We start from the raw sequence: 22,616 nt of genomic DNA on the forward strand, positions 1-22,616 counted from the left end.
ACACAAGCTTGGGCCGAAGAAGGAAACCGAGGAGCATTTATCCTGTAAAACGGTGAACGGGGTGTGTTCTTATTCTTTTGGCCAGAAAAAGAACCGACAGCTCCAAGCAGTTAACCACGTTGCAAATTAAAATGGCGCGCATTCTTCAGCACATGGCCGTATTAATTTTCGTCTGTCTGGGAGAAACTGTTGCAGGGTCCGTCATCTCTTGGCACCGATCTCCAGGTAAGAGTCAAAGTTAACAGATCTGTTACAGATCAGACTATGTTCATAGTCTGAAAGAAAACGTCTGCCAGATAAACCGTTTTCACTTCATGTTTGAGGGAAAACTTCGGACAGTGTAATTTCTTCGATACATAGACTTTGCCATTATCTTGTGAATTGTGTTGAAATCAGTTTAATAACTACACTTTATATAATTCAGATCGGCAATTTCGCCTTTTATCATTGGCGAAGTGAAACTGTTTGTATGAGAAGGTATCGTTTTGTTGTCGTTTGTCATCCGTGAAGTGAAACGTCGGTACAAAGTCCACAAAGAAGAATGCTTTCATAGTTTTCATAAGAATTTATTTAATAAGATTATCGAGGCTACAAAATGACCAAAATTGAAATATTATGAAAATTTCAGGGAAAAGTAAACCCGAGGCTGAGACTTTGAAAAGAATATATTAATTTTGTGTGTGGAAAAAGTTGTAAATAAAATTCGATTATATGTTTTTCACAACGATATATAAATAAGTGCTTTGTACGGTATTTAATACGCACGAGATGTTGACGAATCACAATTCGAACGAGTAAGCGCAGTGATGGAGTGAGATTTTTGAAAAGATATGGATTAAGCTTTATTCAGAACGATTGCGTTAAAACCGTACAAAGCATGCACTTTCCATGTGATATTGTGTTTATTAATTGCATGCTGAGACATTCATCACTCCGAAAGCCTTTTATTTTTTATGGTTTTCAAGGTGTTAGAATGATGAAATTTGCCTCCACACATCGTGAGGTGACATAAAAGAAAAACACGTCCTTGCCTCAAAAATTTTAATGATCTCTAGAGGCCACCATTAGTTGGTCAGTAAATATTAACAATGGTTTGTTGAATGGTGTTATATTTAATGACTTAAAAAGGCGTTTGACAACATCGACTATCACATTCAGTCTGTCTCGTAAGCTTTGTGATATTAATGGAAACTCTTTAAAGTGGATTGAGTTGTATTTAAGCAATCGAAACCAGAAGTGCAAGGTAAACAATCATTCATCGCAAGCGAAACAAAGCAATTGTGGAGTTCCTAATGGTTCCATCTTAGGCCCCTGTTTTCCTGATATATATTGACGATCTCCCAAGTTGTCTAGAGAGGGCTGCCTCTAGAATGTATGCTGATGATACTGATATTATTTTTGATGTGTCTGACTTGAGTGTCCTTGAAAGGGAGATAATTGCGATAGAAGAAAATTACCTCTGGCTCATGGCGAAAAACTCCAGTCTGGATATTGCCAAAACTGAATTAATGTTAATTGGGTGTTCTTATATAGGACAAATTAACTTGGAGAAACCACGTAGACGAAATTTCTGAAAGGATTTTCTCTAGACTCACTGGGGTTGGAAAAAGGCCATCATTGTTTTTAAGTCTTTACGTAACCTTGCTCCAGCGTATCGCCACAAAAAGGTTTTGCAAATTCAATGCTAAATTTTAAAAAACTCAGTTAACAAACTTGCATTGCCCAAGCCTAGGACAAAGTACCTGAGGTGCAGCTTTTCACATACAGCGGTGCCGCATGGTGGAGAAATCTGCTTCAAGGTCTTAGGGGATGTGATCCTCTGGGGTTTTTAAAAATGATGCTTAAAACTTACTATTCTTCTTTAGGCTCCCACACAGCAATCATGTAAATTAGTTGGATTTTAGTAGTTGATATTTTTTAGTATATACGTTTAACTGGTATTTCCCGTGTAAAATAATAATAATAATAATAATAATAATAATAATAGTAAAATTAAATAGGGGTATTCCTGTATAAATATGACGGAGGTGCTCGTCTTGTATATTCGGGTTAAAATTTGTGGATTGGTATCACCTTGAATGGGGTGCGTTAATCTCAAAAAGACTGCATAAAGACGCAGTACCTCTCTAAGGCTTTAAAGGGTGTTGAGCCAAAGAACTATTTGTTACTCTTTTGATTTTTTGGAATCTCTTTTACACCCAGTACTGCTTCTTGAACAGGGTGTCTGGACTGGAAGCCTCCGTGAACAGGGTTATTTGACGTTGGCGATGTGCAGTCTATATATGTATTACCAATGTTAGTAATATATCGTGTCAGATTAATTCTTAATTCTGTAGGCGAAATGAAATCAACAAGGTCCATAAAAATGATCTGTAATTGTCAGGTTTGAGGAATTAACTATAGTTGTCTTAAACAGGGCCAGGGGTTTCTCTAGACAGGGTTTAAGGGCCCCTCAACGGCACATCTGAACTCAAACTTCCCATAATAGCGGCATGAATGACTTTGGGCCTAACTAGCACGTTACCTATGTAAGTCAATACACATATATAGTTAACACCCACATTTACGGATAGATCAAGCCCCATATGTTTTGTATTAAGGTAATTTTATTGCCCTTATCTAGACTAAATTTGCGTCATACATTTGCGTTTACCTGCAAAGGTCGCAATGCGATACCGCTGGATTGGATGGGTGACCTTGAAGCTGAGTGCTACGTCTTCTCCCATGGGACGGATGGTGAGTTTAGAACAAAATGTTTAATCTGCTGACTGGTTTAGAAAGAAAAGAAAATTGAACCGAACAAAAAGGGAAAAGCAAGGTATCCGTAAAGTTGCACGTGACAGAATTTTTTAGAGTACAGCTGCTGTTTATGTTCCATTGGGCTTCTGATCTGTTTTAGTCTTTTTTTAAAATGTGGTAAATGCTTACCCTCGGCCAGATTGAGCTTTGCTTATTAATATAGAGCCACAGATGACGGATGTACAGTTGAGTTGCCGTTTAAGCCTGGCGCCGTTGTCAACTTGTGACAAAACATTAATTTTATGCTATATTCTGAAATCAATGAAAGATGGTTTCCATGTTCTGTAAGAAGCACCCTCCTGGGCCTAGTTGTTTGAAAGTTGTATATCGCGATCACTTTATAAACTGATTTTTTCATCCAGTGGATAACGCAACTGATTTTCTTAAGAATTATCCGCTAGGTAGTGATTGATGTGGTGGATAACACCATCCGATGTTTAAACAACCGGGGCCAGGTCTATAAAAACAAGTGAATGCTCTTTCCTATCGTTTCGCGTATGGCATCATGATTAGGACGGGTTTGTTAAAAATGAACCTTTAAAATTACATGAGACACCCCCTAGTAAACATAAATCGTTTTACTTTTAATCTAATGAAACCACATTTTGTGTATGACGAATTCATAAAATAAGTAGGGTGTTATAACATAGGTTACCTTCCTCCAAGAGTAGCTAAAAATTAAACGACCCATCCTGGCCCAGGGGTCAAAAACTGATGACCCACCCCCTCTCTGCTCCGGCCCAAATAATGACAAAATGTCCCTTCGCCACCCCCGCTCAATACCTTTTTACCATTCCCTTACTACTAGCAGTGTTTGTATAGGCCTCAAGTGTGTTATCAGTCTTACAGAAAATGGGAAGCTATCTTCTGTTTTATATCTCTTGTAATGTCTGTGGAGGTACTGTTAACGTTCAAAGTACCCAGTCAATTTCTCTCATAATCTCGGACATTTCCTCACTCAAAGTTGTGTTTAGTTTTGTTAGGTCCTCACATGAAGACAGATGGTTCAAAATTCAAAGAGGCTCCAAACAAACTTTATAATCCTGTTTCACCCTATATCGTCCTCTCACCCGGGAAGAGTAATATAACATGGCGAGTCGCGATTGTCTGTGATGATGACGTTTTCGTGTCCTCGGAAAACGCCAGTAAGTAACTCGAGTCTTTTGAGTTTTTTCATCTGATCAGCCCTTGCAAGACTGGCCTTACAGTTGTCTTGTCTTGTCTTTTTTAATCAGTTTGTGGGAACCAGTTGCTGCAAATGCAAGTGAGCTGAAAAACAGGAATTATAATTAGCTCGTGAATTTGGCGTTCAATTGATTCCGCAGCCCCTCAGTTTAGGGATTTGTTATTCATCCACATCACATCAGAGCCGTAGCTAGCGGAGGGCAGGCAGAGCCCCTCCCCCCCCCCCGGACCTGCTGAGCAAGATAAATCAAGTCTGTGGATGGATTTGTTTTCAGTTGGTTGTAGTGACTTGCAATTGTTTGCCATTTTCATGGCCGAGAAATTGGTTGGTCCACGGTGTGTGCAAATACACTTGTTCGAGGTCGATTTTTCGGAGACATATCTAGTCTATATCTCATGACAAGTGCTGAAAACAGTTTTTCGGAGCCTCCAAATTTGAAAATTGTCTGGGGGAGGATATTCCCCCCCCCGTTACCAAAAACCTACCTACGGCCCTGCGCATGTACTAATTATATCAAGTGACTGTGGTAACAAGATGGCAATAATTGACCAAGAAAATTTTTTTTAGTGATTCGAGTCACAGATGAAGACGGTGATCGTGTGCTCGAAAGACTACAGTAAGTAATCAGAGTCTTGAGTTTTTTATCTGTTCAGCCCTTGCAGGATCCTACAGTTGTCCTTTTGACACTCATTTTTATTGTTGAATATAACATTTGTTGAGGGAATGTGGTGTTTCGAACATCTCCCTCTCTCTCTCCCCCTCTCCGTATTCACTCATTTAATGACTACTATGGCGTTTTTTAAATTCCTTTTCCTTTCCCCAAACATCTCAGTCATAAAATCGGCATTATCGATGGAGCGATTTTTGGCAAGCAATAAACTGAAACAATATCTTAAGCCAAAGGAAATATAGCCGCCATTCGAAAATCATATGCGTTGTGGTTTACTTTTTTCATGTGATCTGTGCGATGCAGATTATGTTTGCTATACAGCGCATTGTTGAACATAAGGACTAGCTAGGCTATCGGTAAAAAAAAATTGTGGAAACTCATGGGTAAGATCAAGAAAGCCAATTTTGCATTTTTCTCAAGCACCAGACGAAGTTTGAATGCTTGATTTATGAGATGCCCTTTCATTAGAATCCAAGCTTGAAGACCACCCAGGCTTATTGCATTCGTATAAAACTCTGCTTTACTAACATTCTTGAAACTCTATTAGTTGGCTATTAGTTAGTTTTTTAATCAGGCATTGTTTATTTTCATTTTGCAACAGGCATTACTTTTTGACTTGATAATCGAGCATTAGTTGAACGTTGAAAAGTCGTCGTCGGGTTTTTAATTTTTATCTTTATTTCAGCGCAGTATTTGTATGCAAATGTTTAACGAAATCGCTTCCTATACATAGAGCGATTTTCGTATGACCTTAAAATGAAAACGCCCGAACAAAACAGAAACAACAAACGAACGCAAATAGAGCCATTTGATTGGTTTATCGAACGGATACAAAAGCGATGGCTTTAATTTTGGTTGGTTAAACGAACGCTCGGGTGAAAAAACTTCATGCCCGAGAACTTTCTAGAAATCTAACGATACTTCGCTTTGACGTCATACTGCAACACGATTGGCCAATCGAACAATGCCTTCTCCATATTAGGTTTGTTTTCTTTGGCGGGAAAACAAAGAGTCCATGTTTTGATCTTTTCATCCATCGGCTTATCATTTCTGAGGTTAGGAGGTCAAAGTTTAACTTTTTTCCTTGTAAATACATAATTTTTTAAAAAAATACCTTCCTTCCTACCAACTTTAAAACTAACTAAGGTTCTTACAGCATCATCCGTCTTTATTGGATCAATCTGTATTTGTACGTCACTTTTTATTTTCAAAATAATTATGCTCCTCCATTTTTCCACAAGAAATTACCGTCTAATTTTTTCCCCTTTAGGATACTGTGGGTCTCTCCTTTTGATAATTATTACTCGGAAAGGAAACACAATGGCTACAACATCACTGAGTCCGTCTACGCAATTAAGTCAAGACATAACGATCTTTTATACTGGGTTGATATCATCAAATCTGATGGAACCCGTAGTGACGACCTGGTTTTGTTAAAGAGGCTACAATGCAGGCCCGGGATCACAGTAAATGGACACCACACTAAGGCCCTCTACCGGAAAATTAAGTCGACAAATAGTGGCCATTTGTACCTTTCGTTCAGTCTGAAGAGCTATGAAGACAATGGATACTTATGGATCGAAACTGACAGAGCAGGGGGAAACGTTTTCGTTATTGGTTTTTGCAAGACGTTTGGAGTAAAGAACCATCACGGATATGAAGAAAAGCGAGGTATTATTCAGCTAACTCACTGCCATATATAAGACAAAAATCTTTCACAACGGCCCTAGTTTTATTTGTTATTTTGCACAGATTTTTTCGTTCTAGAATCCTAGAAAATTCTTCAGCGTTTCCCTACAGTTATTCTGAACAGTTTTCTCATCTTAAAAAGTGCGTGCTCAATACGAACAGCCACATAATTAGGGAACTTAAGCAACAACGACGGCGACGGCTTCAAACTTTATCGCGCTTATTCCATCTCGTTTACTTCATCAAATGCTGGCAAATGTTTTTGGAGTTGAATTCTAAAGGACTGTATCAAAGTTCAGGAAAAGAAGAGAAAGTTGTTGTTTTGTGTTCCCGTCCTCGACAAAACGTGAATTCAGGCACTTTCACGTTGTTGTCGGGCAACGACGGCAAAGAAATGTACAAAAAAAGCGTGATGCACGTGCAAAGTTGTTGTTCTGCTAATCAAACCCATTGCTTTTTTGCCGTTCTCGTTGCCGTCCGCGTCGTCGTTGCTTAAGCTCCCTAATTTTGTCGACGTACGAGCCATTGTCGAGAATGAACAACTGAGAAAACGCTCTCATATTTTTGTAAACTTGACGTCTTTGGTCCATTTGGAAACACGCTTATTATTCTTCGTGGACCCATTAAGCTTTCCATTTTGGCTATTAAGCTGGTAATTAGCAAAATAGAGGAGGATAGATCTGGTACCTCATTAGGAAAATTTTGACTAATCCTAACAGAGTTACAGACAAAAAAAAACAAGCAACATTTGGGGAAAAATCCACCGCCAATTTTGCTGTTTACCTACTAGACTGCTCTTAACAGATTAAAATAACCCATGCAAAAGAAAGGCGGTAAAAAGAAACGCAAAGGGAAAAAGAAGAGAGCAAGAAAAAAAATCAAAATATATTCGCGTGCGCGAAAAACAGAAAAGCTGCTTAATTAGATCCAATTAGCAGAAAATTAAGGGTGATGTTATACGGAACGATTCGATACGACGATTTTTAGCGCAACGCAAGGCAGCGTTGCAACATTGTTGCGACATTATATTATTGTGAACGGTTACAACATTGTTCCAACATTTTAACGCTGTGTTACGCTAAGATCGTCGTTGCGAATAGTCTTGTGTAACATCTCCTTTCAGTGTTGGAAATCTCTTTTTTGGTCATTCCCATGCTAACTGGCCGAAAAACGGTTCTAAAAGGAGGATTTGGTCCAAAATGCGGTTTTCCCCTAAAAACTGGCTGACGGCAAAGCGGTTAAGGACCTTATCATCTCCATAAACTGAAAGACTATATCCTTTTTTTCCAGGTGAAATCTTTTACCAACGCAGTGCTGATGAGAGAGTTGACTTGAATATACCACACCCTGAAATGCCAAAAAGTGAAAAAGACAGGGTTAGTGTTTTATACATGTGACCACGATTAACGTACAGCACTGCTTCTAAAATTTCTGAGTTACACGTCGCATCGTTCTTGTCAGATTTGGGGTGGAAACCAAGTTTGCTTATGGAGTTATCGCTGAGAAATGAACTGACCCTCGTTAGGCCAAAAACGAAATGTTTTGAAATAACTCGTGCAGTCCAATGGATAAGAGATAAACTCTCTTTTTACTGTAGATAATAGTACTACGTTTTAATTGTTTTACATAACGTTGAAACCTTATTGAGGCTCTTTGCATGCCTTAAATGCCATCGTTGTGTTTCTTCAAAGCTAGAAAATATTTTGTAAAACTTCTCATTGTGCGTTAGCAACTCGTGATTTATTGATATTGCTATATTCCGGATTTTAGGGAGGAGTGGACAAACCTTGGGATCCAATCGCTTCGTTGGGTGTCATTTCGCTGCTACTAGTACGTATGCGTGCAATATTCTATCATTGTTTCTTCACAGTTTGTATTTGTTATGGTCATTTAAATACTAAATGAATGGGTCAGCCAGTTAGGGCGAATGAGTGAGTAAGTGGGTTTTCATTTCTGTTTGATTTTGGTTTTTTTTTGTAAAGAGTGTCCGGTACTGGATAATGGTGGTAATGTGTAACTACATTTTCCTCAGGTAACGATTTACAGATGCTCTCCTGGAACAAAAGTGACCAACATAACCAAATGCAAAGTGGTCAAAATGAAGGGTCAACATGGTGGAGTGGTAATTGCAGGAGATTACGCGACAGTAAATTTTCATTACCATTACGCCGCCGAACAGGCAAGATTAAGCGAATCTCGCAACTGTTAGAAAAAAATGTATTATAATAACAATAAAAAAACCTGGCAACAGGTTAAAAACAAACAAACAAAAACAGATTAAGCGAATCCGTGTGCGTTCTGATTAGTTGACCACCCGAGTGGTCAAGATATTGCCTATCTTGCCCGCTCGGGAGTTCCCGTGTTAATCCGGCGAAAAATTAAGGCATATCCTTGTAAATAGCTTTCGGCCCATCTTTTGTATTTGTTGTAAAACGTTAGAATGTTTGTAATTGTATTTTCTTATTCATTAAATTTTCAATAGTTGATTAAGTAAGCCATTATTTTGCTACCGCCCATCTTTTGTATTTGTTGTAAAACGTTAGAATGTTTGTAATTGTTTTTTTTTTATTATTTCATTAAATTTTCAATAGTTGATTAAGTAAGCCATTATTTTGCTACCGCTGAAAGAGATATTTAGATTGTAACAGGAAATATCGTGGGATAATCATTAAAAACTGAATCATTTGATAATGCAATTCTAGTGTTTTGATTGGCTTAGCCATTATGGTATATTATACACTTAATGTCAGATCCCGAGGGAAACAGTTAGTTTTGTTTTCCCGAGAGTCCTGATGTTTCCCGCGACGAAATCGAGGGAAACATCAGGACTCGAGGGAAAATAAAACTAACTGGTTTCCCGAGGGACCTGACATTAAGTGTTTTTGGATATGAGATGATTATAGCCAACTCTCATATCCAACGCGCCCTCGTGGAATAATTGTTAATTATAGAATTTTAATTTAAATCAATGTTATATTTCATCGATATCGGGTATTACTAGCTCTTAACCGCTAGCCTGTGAACAGGCCTTTGGTCGAGCAGGGAATTTTGAAATAACCCCGCTCTTGATAGGAAATTAGTGCACATGAATCGTTGTTAAACGTGAGCAAAGAACTAAGATCCCATTTGATTATTGTGACCACTCCGGAATTATGCATCTGGGTGTAGACTTCCTTAGTTAATATACGCAGCATTTTTGTAAAATTTAATTAGATTGAGATCGAACGTAGAACGGAACGTATACTGTTGAATTGTGAAGAATAAAGTCAACGATTTCATAGAAAACTTCAATTTTTTTAATTTTTTTTCTTGACCGATGTTAGTAATAATTGTGCCAGAACGAAAAATAAAGCTTTTAATTGACTCTGTTTTTCTCGCTTCCTCCCAAACCGCTCCCCACCCCCAAAGTAGTTTTGACACTCATTGGCAAAGTACAAACATTAACTATAAAGGACTCATTGGCAAGATGGCAGGCCGTAACGCAAAGCGCTCGATCTCGACGATCTTACGGAAAAATAGAGGACTGTGAACAGTCTAACGTTTTATCATTTTTTTTATCAATTGACGGTTCGGTTTGACATCACATGACCGTGGTGTGTTCCTTAGTGAAACCCCACCCACCCCGCCCCCTTAACCCCGCCCCCCATACCCAAACTTTTAGTGGGGCCCGCAGTAGCCCCCGCTGACCAACATGGCGTCTTGCACAGCAGCTAAAAAACGAGCATCTCGACAGAAAGCTGCAAATGATGTGGTTCAAACTGCTCCGATTTGCAAACTTCCTGCGAATATTATGCTACAAGTGTTCAATTACCTTAATGTAAAGACACTTTGTGCTTTATCGACAGTGTGTCGGCGATGGTATCATCTTGTTTGTGATCGCTCGTTGTGGAAATACGTTGATCTACGCTTGTGGCCACTCTCGCTACGCACTTTGAAGAAAATTGTAAGGAATCGCTTGTCAGATTCAGTTCTGGAGCTGCTTATCAAAGGCTTCATTGGGACCACCAAAAAGGGCGAAAACATTTCACCATCTTTACTTGAGGAGATCAAGACGAAATGCCCAAGTTTAGAAACTCTGGGCTTGTGTTACTGTGACATGAGAAATATTCCCGCTCAATGTTTGCCACGAAATTTAAAATCGTTACTCCTAGATCATTCGATAGTTCCACTTGGTTGGTTTGAGGGATTGCAATGTGAGACGTTCTTCCCAAATCTATTGCAGTTGAACCTAACATATTGCACCCGCGTTGAGAATTCAGATCTCCGTAGCATAACAAAGCTGAAAAAACTTGAAAATTTAAATTTCAGTTACTGTTATCGAGTTGGTGACGAAGGCATTGAACATATCGCCCGAAATCTTAGTAATCTGAAAGTGCTTAATCTTTCAAATTGTCCGAAAATAACGGATTTAGGATTGCATCATATTGGACGACATCTCATTGGTCTAAAAAGGCTTAACCTGTTATCAAGTTGGAGAATAACTGATGTTGGTATTCTTTCACTGGTTCACAGTCTCACTGAACTGGAATATTTGAATCTGTCATCATGCAAGGAGGTGACTAATTCGGGGCTTACTGAGATCACTGACAAGTGTAAAAAGCTGAAGTTGTTGGACATAACAGGCTGTACTGCTATTACAGAAAGGAATGTGAGTGATGCTAAGTTACTTTTACCTCTGTGCGATATTCAGTGGCCTTAGGAAAAGTTATGGGTTGAATTGCTCGGGCTGTCGGTGAATACTGCAGGGGGGCTATGTCTTGAATGGCTACTGCAAAAAAATTAATCAATCTTAAAATGGGCATCATTATTTTCAAACAGTCTCTGTATAAAGCCTGGTCCACACTAGTGATGCAAGACGTCATTAAGTAAGTATAAGCACACACAGCGTCGTCCTCACTATTGACACACATAAACATGGGCACAAGCATTGGGAGCTTATGCACTATCAATTACGACCTTGATGTAAGCACAAGTATTTAAAAACACAGGAATGTCAAAACCTTGCATTCTTCTTCTGCTTATGCTTATGCAGTGATTTTCTTTCCTCTGCATCCTGCATCCCTGATTAGTGATACATAAAAAGTGCCAAAGATGCAAAAAATTCACCGCATGTGTCCTTTGGGGCGAAAAGTTGGATCAATGGATCCGAAGCTGTTTTTGTAGAATATCCTTTTTTTTTTATTTCTGTGGCTCTTCTTGTGGTTGTTGTTTAACGAGCTACATTTCTTTTAGTCTTTGTTGTGCTTTATGACAGAAGGAGTGTTTGTATTCCAGAAAATAGTAATGCAAGAGTTTTGGGAGTTTGTCTTCAGATTAATTATCCGCGTGGTTACCTAAAGGCCTGAAAAATTCAGTTTAGGACTCATTCTATTTGCCCTGGAGTAGGGGTCGTGATTTTCTGGAAGATTAGTCCTAGGACTCACCATAACAATATGAATTTGTAGCAAAATCACTAGTCCTTAAGCTTCTATGCTCATCAGTTTATGCTTATTTCCTGCATTATGTATATGCTTTTGCTTATGCTTGTGCTTACATCCTTAGTGAAGGCAGGGCTTAAAAGATTTCATTAGTTGACACTAAAACAACCACATTTTTTACCTTAGTCAATGAGAGCAGTTGGTGAGAGGAGACAAAAATATCCACCACACGACTAAATTAAATTGGTTTGATATACATTTTACTGAGTCGTAACAGTCTGACACCTCATGAGGGTTATTGGATGCCATGACATTTCAATGTTAATTCTGCCTAAACATATAATTTTGTAGACCAAAGCCTATCAAAATAATGTGTTCATTGCCTAGATTTAACCTACATGTGAAGAAACATTGACATTGCAATTTGCTAAATTATGTTAAAAAATTAACATGTGACATGCGTGGGTGAGTGATGAGCTCCATGAAATTACAGGGTGTCCCAAAAGTTTGTTCCTGTAATTTCATGCACTATAACTTTTGATCACAAGTTTATCTTTACATGAAATTGCAAGAAGATGTTTATTGCTCTATCGAGTACATGTATTCAGAAGTTTATTAACTGGCATACCCCTTTTGTTTTTATATCACAAAAGTCATTCTGGAGCCATTGCAGCGTGAAGTGGGATACATTGCGTAGAGCCACAGATGATCTGGACCATTTTGAGCTTTTTTATCACCTAGTACGCAGGAGCCTTTTCAACCCCCAAACAATATTTTTTTCGATTAGGCGGCTGAAAACAAAAGCGTATTTTGGGCATTCATCCAAAAAAAGATAATCATCCAAGCCCCCAGTGAGACTTTTGTAGTTCTATACAAATTTTGAGATGAGCTAATCGTTGCTTGGTTTTTTGGTTGTTGTTGTTGTTTTTTTTGGCTATCTCGGGGGCCTCTAGCATTCACTTTTCATGAGCCTGTTTTAGACTGGGCTTGCTAACCATTGTGAGAGCATCCTTATTGCGTTTCTTCTTTTGTATCTAGCTTTCTTTAAAACTATTTTAGCTGCTTTATTCAGGACTTTCATCCTTCTCCTTCATTTCTTGTCTTCAAAACTATCATTTCTCGATGATCGTTTTATCACCCAACATTTGGATTTTTCCAGTTTTTTGGCAGTTTCTTCATTTGACAAGCCAGCAGCAGTTAAAGAAAGTAGTGTCCGATAGCCCTGGGTTGGTGGATTTTGCTATTGGGCTAGTGAACTCTGTTTTTAACTTGCCCGACGTGCAAGTGATGTTTTTTGAGGAATTCGAATAATAGAAGAACTGTGAAATCAATTCTGCTCATCAAAAAAAGTTTTTTGGGCGAGTTGAAATGACGTCTGGGCTAGTAAAATTAATGCTAGCTTCAGCTTGCCCGAATGCCAAGCACTGTAAAAAGGATTTTCTTTGCACCCTGGCCAGTAAATAGAAGTATACATGCTTATGCTCGGGGTGTAGCCAGGATTTTTCAAAGGGGGGGTCAGCAGGGACACCATCCGGGGATCGCTGACTATATATGGTTTATACCGTTGCTCTCCCTCGTGTATCAGTGGGCTCAGTCATATTATTGCGGCATGAAGGCCCTTATTAACTAAAGACAAGAGCCGTTGACGAAAATACTTTATAAAAAAACAAATTTTAAAAAAGTGGGCTTTTCAACAATGGCTTTTACAGCCAAGATATTGTCCAGGCGTTTTCGCCACCTGAATACTGTAGGTTGTTTGCTCAAAAGAAGGCCTACCAAGGGGGGGTCACGGGCACCCCAGGGGCCCCCTAGCTACGCCCCTGCTTATGCTCTCACATAACTGAATGTCTGTGCATTAAGGCCAGGGGGTTTTATCTTTCCTGACATAATTAAAACAAAAAAACAAGAAAGGAGTTCAAGCAATTCGTGCTATAAAATACAGAAAATATGTGGCAGGAAAATATACCCATGCACACCCTTCTTTTTCATGGACGTACACAAACTGAACGTTGGAGTCAAAAGATGGAATGACAAGAATGAAAAGGAGTGAGTAAGATTGAAGGACAACTTTTCTTTAATAAACGATTTGTTTACCAAGTCAAATTTCATTACAAACTTAAAGTAGAGGAACAAGACTTCTGGGACACCCTGTATAATGTTTTCTGCATTAAACAAACATTATGCCAAAGCTCTATGATAATAAAATTTATTATTAGCATTGGCTAATTTATTCTGTCTTGGAAGAAAGTGGTGTAGCAAGAACTCTATCCCCATTATGGAAAACACCCTGCCAGTTTCTCTCATTTGTTTTTTTCTTTAAACAGTAGCCAAACTTATTTTCTTTACAAATTACAGTAGATAAAAGAAAAAAAAAGGAAATTTAATGACTTTATCAGAATCTAAGTACATGTAACTAAAGCATTTATTTTACTTTGGATGTTTTTCTTGGCATTTTTAAAGGTGAAATAAAGCTTTTATCGTGATCAGATTGGTCTTCTTTGGAGCCTTACTTCCTGTTTTCTGATTAGCATCTGAATGTCTTTTTCCATGGACAAACTGCGGTTCTTTGGCAGCAGCAATCAACCTTTCTGTTTCAGTTTTCTGGGTAGATCACTATTTTCTCCTTAGTTTTATTTCACTCCTTTCTCACTGTATAACTTATTATACTAACCAGTTCCAATACTGATTAATAGGCCATTTTACAGCTGCAGGTGGAAATGAGGCTTGAGTTGACCTTGTTTTGATACAACCCTTCCTGCTTTCTTATGTAAATCATGTTGTTCTTATGCAAACAGGTATTCTTCAAGTATAATCTTCATAACAAAACAAAGGAGTTTGAGTTTTCAGCCTCGCATTCACCCGAAGGCAAGGGTACTTAGTCCACAACTGTAAAATGGTCTATTGGAATTAGCAATGTAAAATTAAGTTAGTTTCTGAAGATTTTCAGCACAAGACAATTTGATATTAATTTTTGTTATGTTCAGGATACTCTGCATTTCAGCAGTCTACAGTTCCACTTCTCATGTTTTAATATTGACTGCTTTGACTTGCGGTTATAACCAGCACGTCATAACGTGAAGAAGTGTGCAGTTTTTCACAAGAACAATGAGATTGCATCTTAGATTTCCCCTTCCCTTACTCCGGAACAAGAATGATTCAAACAATTCCCCATGCCCACCCCATGGTCCAAAGGGCCAAGCTTCTCCAATGGGTTTTCAAGGGGTGGGCGCTGAGGAAGGGGCATGGTAGCTAGTGAATTAAACCATGTGTCCCCATTATTCATCTCTTCTGGGAGACAAAGAGGCCCCTGCTTTTCACAGTGATTTTAGTTTTTTTTTTGGCAGGCATTTGAAGGGAATGGGTGCAGGTACATGAATGTCACCCAAGAGGGAGAAGAAAGAAGACCTTTCACCCATTTGTACTCATCACATCTGTCTCCCTTTTCCTTGAACTTTACTTTTCCCATTCAAATGCCTGCCATACATATATCAGTAATTTGGGAATACATGTGTCTTAGGTATCCATCCTTGTACTCAAATCACTGCTACTGGTAGGGAAACCAAAACACTAATTATGCATCTGAACAAGCAGACTGATCATGACAAGATACATTTGATCTTTTGAAGCAGAAATTTCCTCCATTATGGATCATAGCTGTTGAAGTAATCTCTTCTCTCCACTGCTGCCATTTTCGTTGTACAAACATGTACAATAAAAATTCCTCTGTATAGCACCCCTTCCCTTTAGGTGAAGACGGTGCAGCATAGAGGGGCTCCTAGAGAGTGTTGTACGTAGACATGCACATGTAGAAATACAGAGCACATATTTTATGTGAGAAGATTGTGATGCTTTCAGAAGACAGTGACTCTAGCTCAAAGAATTCATTCATGGGAAGTGTAATGGTGAACCAGTGCTGTGGTCGAACCAGTTTTCTAGGAGGAGGAAGGTTGATTTGCTTATTCCATGATGAACTTTCAACCATACCGAGCCATGTAAGTTACCGTACAATAATACAGACAGTTAAATATGTTGTCTTCCTTCAATACCGTCAGCGAAAGATAACTTAACCTTCACAAAGTCAAAGGGGAATTTGTTTTGTGATTAGATGTTTTTCCTTGAAGACATGATTTTTATTTCAAAAATTAAACATTAGAGAACTAAGTTCTTGAAAATACCGTAAAATTCCGAAAAATAAGTCCCGGGGCTCATGTTTTTCAAAGGCCCTTTTTGAGGCGTTTACATGCGGAGAAAAATTTGCATTTTAAAATCGGCTAGGCTTATACTGGGAGGTAATATGCGTCTCATAATCCGTTGGGCTAGATTGTAGTTGGAAGCCTGGAAAATTATGTCAGTAATTTGCAGCACGTTTTTACTGAAACTCGCGTTGGGGACGTAGATCTTTCTAAAACTCAGCCATACAGGTGCTTTGTCTACACTGAGGAAATTAAAGCCAAGACTGAAGAGTTAACTACGCAAACAGCAACATACTGTGACACCTTTTGACTGCAATTATTTGGCACACGTAATAGTTCTTTGGCAAATGCAAAATTTTTATGTGTTACTGTACAGTTTTTCAGGCTTTGTTTTTTTTTGGATTAATTGAGAGCAATTTTCCTTCCATTAATATCAGCTATCAATGTTATTCCCAAAACAAGGGAAAGGAGCTGAACAGGGGGTCCACAGATTGATATATGAGAAATATTTATTTTCCATTGACAGTCTTGGTAGACTTTTTTAATGAAGCTGAAATCAAAATAATTTTACATCAAAGTAGTCTTCTCTAGTCTGACAACTTTTAGATGGACCTTGCTAGTATTGTGTATTATTGGAGTTGTAGTCCAAGATATCTGGACACTTTTGTTTTTCTTTCATCAGGTAAATCAGCTTTGAACCAAGAATGCCATTCACCTCAACGAGACATTTTCTAGAGGTGAGGTAAAGAGGCAGAAGCATAATTAAGGTTATATCTTTTTCTGTGAAACTAGTAGCCCGCAAGCAAGCTCACAGGGAAGCTCTTGAGGCGAGGCGGGAAAAGGAAGGAGAGCTTGCAACTATGTCTCTGGAATTTGGATTCCACCTCCAATTTCCCTGTGGCTCCCCTTCGACAGAGCTGTCAGATTTCCGCCAATCAGCGTGTCAAGGGTAATGACGTCATGACTAATGTCATCTCTGCCAATCAGCCTTTCGCATCGACTTTTCAAGGCAGATATTCAAATTTCAGAGACGTAGTTGCAAGCTCTCCTTCCTTTTGCCGCCCCGCCTCCAGAGCGCTCTGGAGAGCTTGCCCGCAGGCTATGAAACTCGGAAAGCATTGAACACAAGAAGTCTTTCTTCTGGAGTGTTTCTGTTGGTTTGGAAGGAAAATTATCAAATCAGACATAAGGAAGCTGCCCGTCTACACCTTCCCTAAGCCAACACTATCACTTAGGCAAAATCTTGGCTTAGGGGAGGGGTAAGTGGGCAGTTTCCTAGGAGGGACTGGGTCGGACGTGTACACGTGTCTTTTAGGGCTCCTCAAATCTTGCAGTTTTTGAAGACTGCCAATGAAAATACTTAGGATACAGCTGCAAAAATTTTGTAATGTTTTTTATTCATTATTTCGGAGCCCAGCGCTTTGCAGAGAGTGTAGTGTTATTTTCTCATTTCTTTGCAAATTTCTTGTAAGGCCTAGTTAATAAGCGGCGTAATCAACAGTTTTTTGCTGGCTGCTGTTTTAAGCTCATTATTAAGTGTTAGTAATTCTCTTGTGTATATGTCGCTGTTTTTTATATCTTATTGTTATTAGCCGTAATGTGTATGCTAGCCTCACAGGTGCAGGCTCTTTATTATCAAATAGTGTTAATTTGGGAACTGTATATTAGTCCTATGGGTTTTAATATGATGTTCCTAATTGGCTTATTTATCATCATTCTTGATGGAGGGTAATAATCTACAATTCAAACTGCTTTCTCTAAACGTTCGAAGTGTTCGCACTTTCGATAAAAGAAAATGGTTGGGTAAACAAGATGTAGATATATGTTTCCTTCAAGAAACTTATAGCAGTAACGAGATTGAAAAACAGTGGAAAAAACAGTGCCTGGAGAGGAGATTCATTTTTTGCACACGGGACTTCACACAGCAAAGGTACTCTTATTTTAATTAAACAGGGACTAGATTTTAAAATTAGAGCGACGCACAAAGACGATTCAGGGAATTTTATAATGCTACAATCCTGGACAAAACTACTTGAGAAAATGTTTTCATTAATGCGCACTACCTAACGCAACAAAACTATTTCCAAATCAACGGCTTTGCGTAAAGAAAACCCCCTCCCCCAGTTCAAAGTTGCTTCCTACCAATGTTTAGGGATCCGGCTTTCTTTTGAAGACCCAACAACACTGCTTCCAGGGGGAGGGGGTAAGGAAGAATAGGTCGGCTTCGAAGTTTAGAAAAATGCCCCCCAAGTATGCAATTTTCTCAACAAGATTGTAGACGCGTTGATGCAAGATTGTCCTTTTTTGTTGGTGAACATCTACCTGACTACAAACGCAGCTGAACAGCTTGAGTTTTTCAACAAAATAGCAAATCTCCTTTAGGAGCAAATTGACCAAGGCGCGAATACAAAGTAATAACACACTCGTTAAGTGAGCTTGGGATGCCTGTGTTTTAGGTGGGGACTTCAATGTAACTTTTGATCCTGAACTTGACTGCTCAGGAGGAAAACCCTTCATAAAGAATTGGTTAAAAGATTTAAGAATATACTGACATACGATTTAATAAACATTTGGAGAATTAGAAACCCGACTACATAGCGTTTTCTGTGGAGACAAAAAAATCCCTTAATCCAAAGTCGAATTAATTTTTGGTTATTTAGTAATTAACTGCAAGATGAAATCGATGAAACAACGTACGTAAAGGGACTATTCAGTACAGTAAAGCGAAAGCGAAACAACGCAGGGAAAGGATAAACTCGATTGAAATTGAAGTAAAGGTAGCTGAGGAAGAGCAAGCCGTAACCCCAACGATAAAGAACCTGAACAAATTGGAAAACCTAAGACAGGAAATGAGAAAGAGTTCGAGTATATCACTAGAGGGGCGATAGTCAGTTCTAGGGTTAATTAGCATGAAAATGGTGAGAAAATCAAAAAAAACTTTCTTAACCTAGAAAATAACAATAACAACGAAAGCACAATTCCAAAACTTGAGCTCAAGGATGGTATTACTACAACTAATCCTAAAGCAATCATGAACATGCTTCATTTTTTTTATTCTTAACCATATAGTTCAAGGTGAGGTCAATGAGAGAGAGCGCTGTGAAGGAGAACTGTCCACAGCCGCGTGCTTAAATATACTTTATAACATAACAAAACTAAATCGCGCGTTCTGATTGGTCAGTCAGCCACTACCATTTTCCCGTGGGTGCACGCTAAGAAACTAAGCTAGCGCGGTAAAATTTAGGCAAATTCAACAAATCTCCTCTCCTGACGGTAAAATACACCGATGAAATGCACAGATGAAAAGTGGAAGTTGAAGAAAATACTAAGCTGTCGTTTTGAAGGAAAAAAGACAAAAGATCAAGCGACAAATTTGCCCTGGATGAATGAATCACTGTTTTCCTCGCGGCTAGAATCTGCTGAAGGAAAATCGAGCGAGCGAAGATTTAAGGTACATTTTGTGTGTTTTTTATAGAAGAGAAAGTCTGTTTGGAAAGGAAAGTTATCAATTAGCATTGTGTTATTGACTTTTTGATCAAGCTGATGCTAAATTCAAGCAAATATTTTAGGAAACACGCTCAAATTCGAGACAGCTTTGTTGTGAAGTTTTCATCGCATCGATTAAAAATTTTAGTTGAGTTTCAACGGGCACATAACGCTGGAATAAGCGAATTTCAGTTTCAACTTTCACTTTCATAGCTGGATTTCCCCAGACAGATTTCGATACAAAGCTAGTTAATTTCTTTTTAAAATTAGTGTTACCTGTTATTCTAAAGGAATTACAGTCAAATTTTCTCATTTCTACTTTGCGTTTATTTCAAACATTGTCACATAAATAAGCTTGATAATTATTTCATTTATTTAGTTTTAGCTTATTTTCTAGAGTCCTTTTAGTTGGTGTTTATAGTTGCAGCTATAGTTTTCCCTCAAAGTTTTTACCCTAATATTAAGAGCAAGTAGACAGATGCCATTCAGAATAACAACGAAAAACGTTTTGCAATTTACCTGAGGACGGAGAACGGTTGATTCAGCGAAAGAAAAACTCAAAGGCAAGTTTTTGAAAAACATCAATAGAAGATGATTTGTTTACGCGCGGGCAGATGGCACCATACATGAACTCGGACCGATGACTCAACCGAAGGCAAATGGAAAATAATGTTTTTCTCTTTTGATTATGTTATAAAAGAAATGGTAAACGTTGCAGCTGTGCAACCATGGAGTTATGGATGCACTTGGGAGGTTTGCTAAGCACTCAAGAAGCTAGAGTCGCACTCGGCTATCGCCTCGTGCGACTCTTACGCTTCTTTCGTGCTTAGCAACCTCCCGCGTGCATCCATAACTCCATGGTTGCACGCTGCACGTTTACCATTTCTTAAATCTCATTTTCAGAACAATAAGATCCCCGGAAATAAGGGACTTACTATTGAGTTCTATAGAGCTTTCTGACCCCTCCTTGGAAACATGTTAGTGAACAGCTTGAACTATTCATATAAACATGGGGAGCTGTCAGCATCACAAAAACGGGAAGTCGTTGTTCTTATAGAGAAAAAAGACCGTGACCAGCGTCAGTTTGAGATCGATGTCTTTGATCAAGGTTGATGTCAATATAGGAACTAAAGCAATCTCTAAAGGAATGGATAAAGTATTACTACAAATAATACATCACAACCAGAATGCTCATGTGAAAGGTAGAACAATTTTTGATGCGGTACGCACAATCGATGATGTTATATCTTTTATGGCCCTGAAAAACATAAGCTCCCTAATGATAGTAATAGATTTTGACTCAGTCAACTGAAATTTTTGAAAAACTCTTGAGAGGTTTAACTTTGGACCATCTTTTATTGCTTGGATTAAAGCGTTTTATTCTGATATAAAGAGCTGTGTTATTAACAACTCAACTCCGCTCTTCAAACTAAGTCGAGGTATGCGTCAAGGTGATCCTCTTTCCTCCTATCTTTTTATCGTTGTAGTAGAAATTTTAGCTATCAATATCCAATATATAAACGCGGAGGCATTATCTTCAAAAAAGATTTACAGTCCCAAAAATATCCAAACCACCTACAGCGAAAAACAAATTTGAAGATCAATATGTTTTCGTTGACCTCCCGATTCCACTAAAGAGCTATTTACTCGATCCTATTTGAATGCGCTATTAACACTTAATCTCGTAAATCACTGTATATTATACTACTACATAAGAAATTTCTGCATATTTGATTGGCTTAGAGCAGTGGTATTTCAGCTTAATTTGAAATACCTACAAGTGACATGCAACGATCGTTTTTAGATATTTGGTTAGAACAGAATCCTTTTTACACAAGAAAAGTCAAGTCCAAAGTCAAGTCAAAGTAAAAAAAAATCGAACTTTTCCAAAGGGGTTAGTCCACTGATTTTGGCAAAAATGGCCATTTTTTACATTGGTGGTTTTTAAGCAAACCCAGCCCAGAAACATCTTTATTTGATATTCTGGATAGAAAAGAATGCTTTTAGACAATAAAAGTGAAGTTTCAAAAAAGTCCAATAAAATCGAAATTTTCCCAAGGGGTTAGTCCATGGTTTTGGGTCAAAAATGGCCATTTTTTTCAATGGTTGTTTTTGGGCAAATCTAGCCAGAAAGCATCGTTTTCTATGTTCTGGATAGAAAAGAATGCTTTTTAGACAAGAAAAGTAAGGTTTTAAAAAAGTCGAACTTTTCCAAAGGGGTTAGTCCATGTTTTTTTGCAAAAAATGGCCATTTTTTTCATTGGTGGTATTTGCGCCAATCCAGCCAGAAAAGATCGTCTTTTGAAATTCTGGATAGAAAAGAATGGTTTTTACACAAGAAAAGTCAAGTTTTATGTTTTTCGTCAAAAATAGCCACTTTTCTCATTGGTTGTTTTTGGGCAAATCTAGCCAGAAAAAATCGTTTTTTTTATATTCTGGATAAAAAAAATGCTATTTAGACAAGAAAAGTCAAGTTTTATAAAAGTCTAAGAAAATCCAAATTTTCCAAAGGGGTTAGTCCATGGTTTTGGTCCAAAATTGGCCATTTTTCCATCTTTTTATTTTTCGCAATATAGGCCAGGAAAAATATCCTAGAACGAAAAAACACCTTTCTAGGCTATAAAAACAAGAAGTTCAAAACGTGGAAAAATTGAGATTTTTCCAAAGGGGTTTGTCCATGGTTTTTGGCAAAAAATGACCATTTTCTTTTTCATTGGTGGTATTTGGGCAAATCCAGCCAGGAAGGATCGCCTTTTGAAATTCTGAATACAAAAGAATGGTTTTTAGATAAGAAAACTCAAGTTTTACAAAAGTCCAAAAAATCAAAATTTTCTTGTCGGGTTAGTCATTCATTCATTCATTCATTCATTCATTCATTCATTTATAGTTTATTTGGTAAAGCAGGTTAAGTTAATAGGCAGCTAAAGCTGATGTGGACCTGCTGATAAACTATCTATTGATGATATACAAATAAAATTTAAAAAATGTACAGAAAAAAGGTATATAAAAAGAATAACAATACAGTAATAAGATAAAAGACTAAAAGTTATGAACAATTAAGATACTATTTCATCTTGTTGAAATCTATATTGTCGAACAAGGGTCTGTTTTTCTTAAGAAGCTTCTTAAAAATGTTTAGACTTGGTGCCCTTTTTAAATTATCTAGAATGGAGTTC

The 22,616-nt window shown here is 38.0% G+C and overlaps 2 protein-coding genes across 2 annotated transcripts; both read left to right on the forward strand.

The window, feature by feature from the left end:
• The first annotated feature begins 2,680 nt into the window (after positions 1-2,680).
• Positions 2,681-9,192, forward strand: LOC140922047 (uncharacterized). The gene is made up of 7 exons (XM_073372076.1): positions 2,681-2,736; positions 3,783-3,944; positions 4,553-4,601; positions 5,926-6,326; positions 7,635-7,720; positions 8,115-8,174; positions 8,377-9,192. The coding sequence occupies exons 1-7, from the start codon at positions 2,688-2,690 to the stop codon at positions 8,551-8,553; spliced, it is 984 nt and encodes a 327-aa protein (XP_073228177.1). The 5' UTR covers positions 2,681-2,687; the 3' UTR covers positions 8,554-9,192.
• An 840-nt stretch (positions 9,193-10,032) lies between these two features.
• LOC140921181 (F-box/LRR-repeat protein 12-like) lies at positions 10,033-14,232 on the forward strand. The gene has a single exon (XM_073371153.1). It carries the CDS (start codon positions 10,036-10,038, stop codon positions 11,041-11,043), a length of 1,008 nt encoding a protein of 335 aa, XP_073227254.1. The 5' UTR covers positions 10,033-10,035; the 3' UTR covers positions 11,044-14,232.
• Positions 14,233-22,616: the final 8,384 nt, after the last annotated feature.

Source organism: Porites lutea, chromosome 12 (genome assembly GCF_958299795.1).
Source record: "Porites lutea chromosome 12, jaPorLute2.1, whole genome shotgun sequence".
Lineage (NCBI taxonomy): Eukaryota > Metazoa > Cnidaria > Anthozoa > Scleractinia > Poritidae > Porites > Porites lutea.

What these genes read in the sequence shown, in the direction of transcription:
- LOC140922047 (XM_073372076.1), top strand. Translation starts at nt 2,688, where the DNA reads ATGGGTGACCTTGAAGCTGAGTGCTACGTCTTCTCCCATGGGACGGAT. An exon ending in CGTGTGCTCGAAAGACTACA is followed by an intron (nt 4,602 to 5,925) that starts GTAAGTAATCAG and finishes TTTCCCCTTTAG; the next exon opens with GATACTGTGGGTCTCTCCTT. An exon ending in CGGATATGAAGAAAAGCGAG is followed by an intron (nt 6,327 to 7,634) that starts GTATTATTCAGC and finishes CTTTTTTTCCAG; the next exon opens with GTGAAATCTTTTACCAACGC.
- LOC140921181 (XM_073371153.1), top strand. Translation starts at nt 10,036, where the DNA reads ATGGCGTCTTGCACAGCAGCTAAAAAACGAGCATCTCGACAGAAAGCT.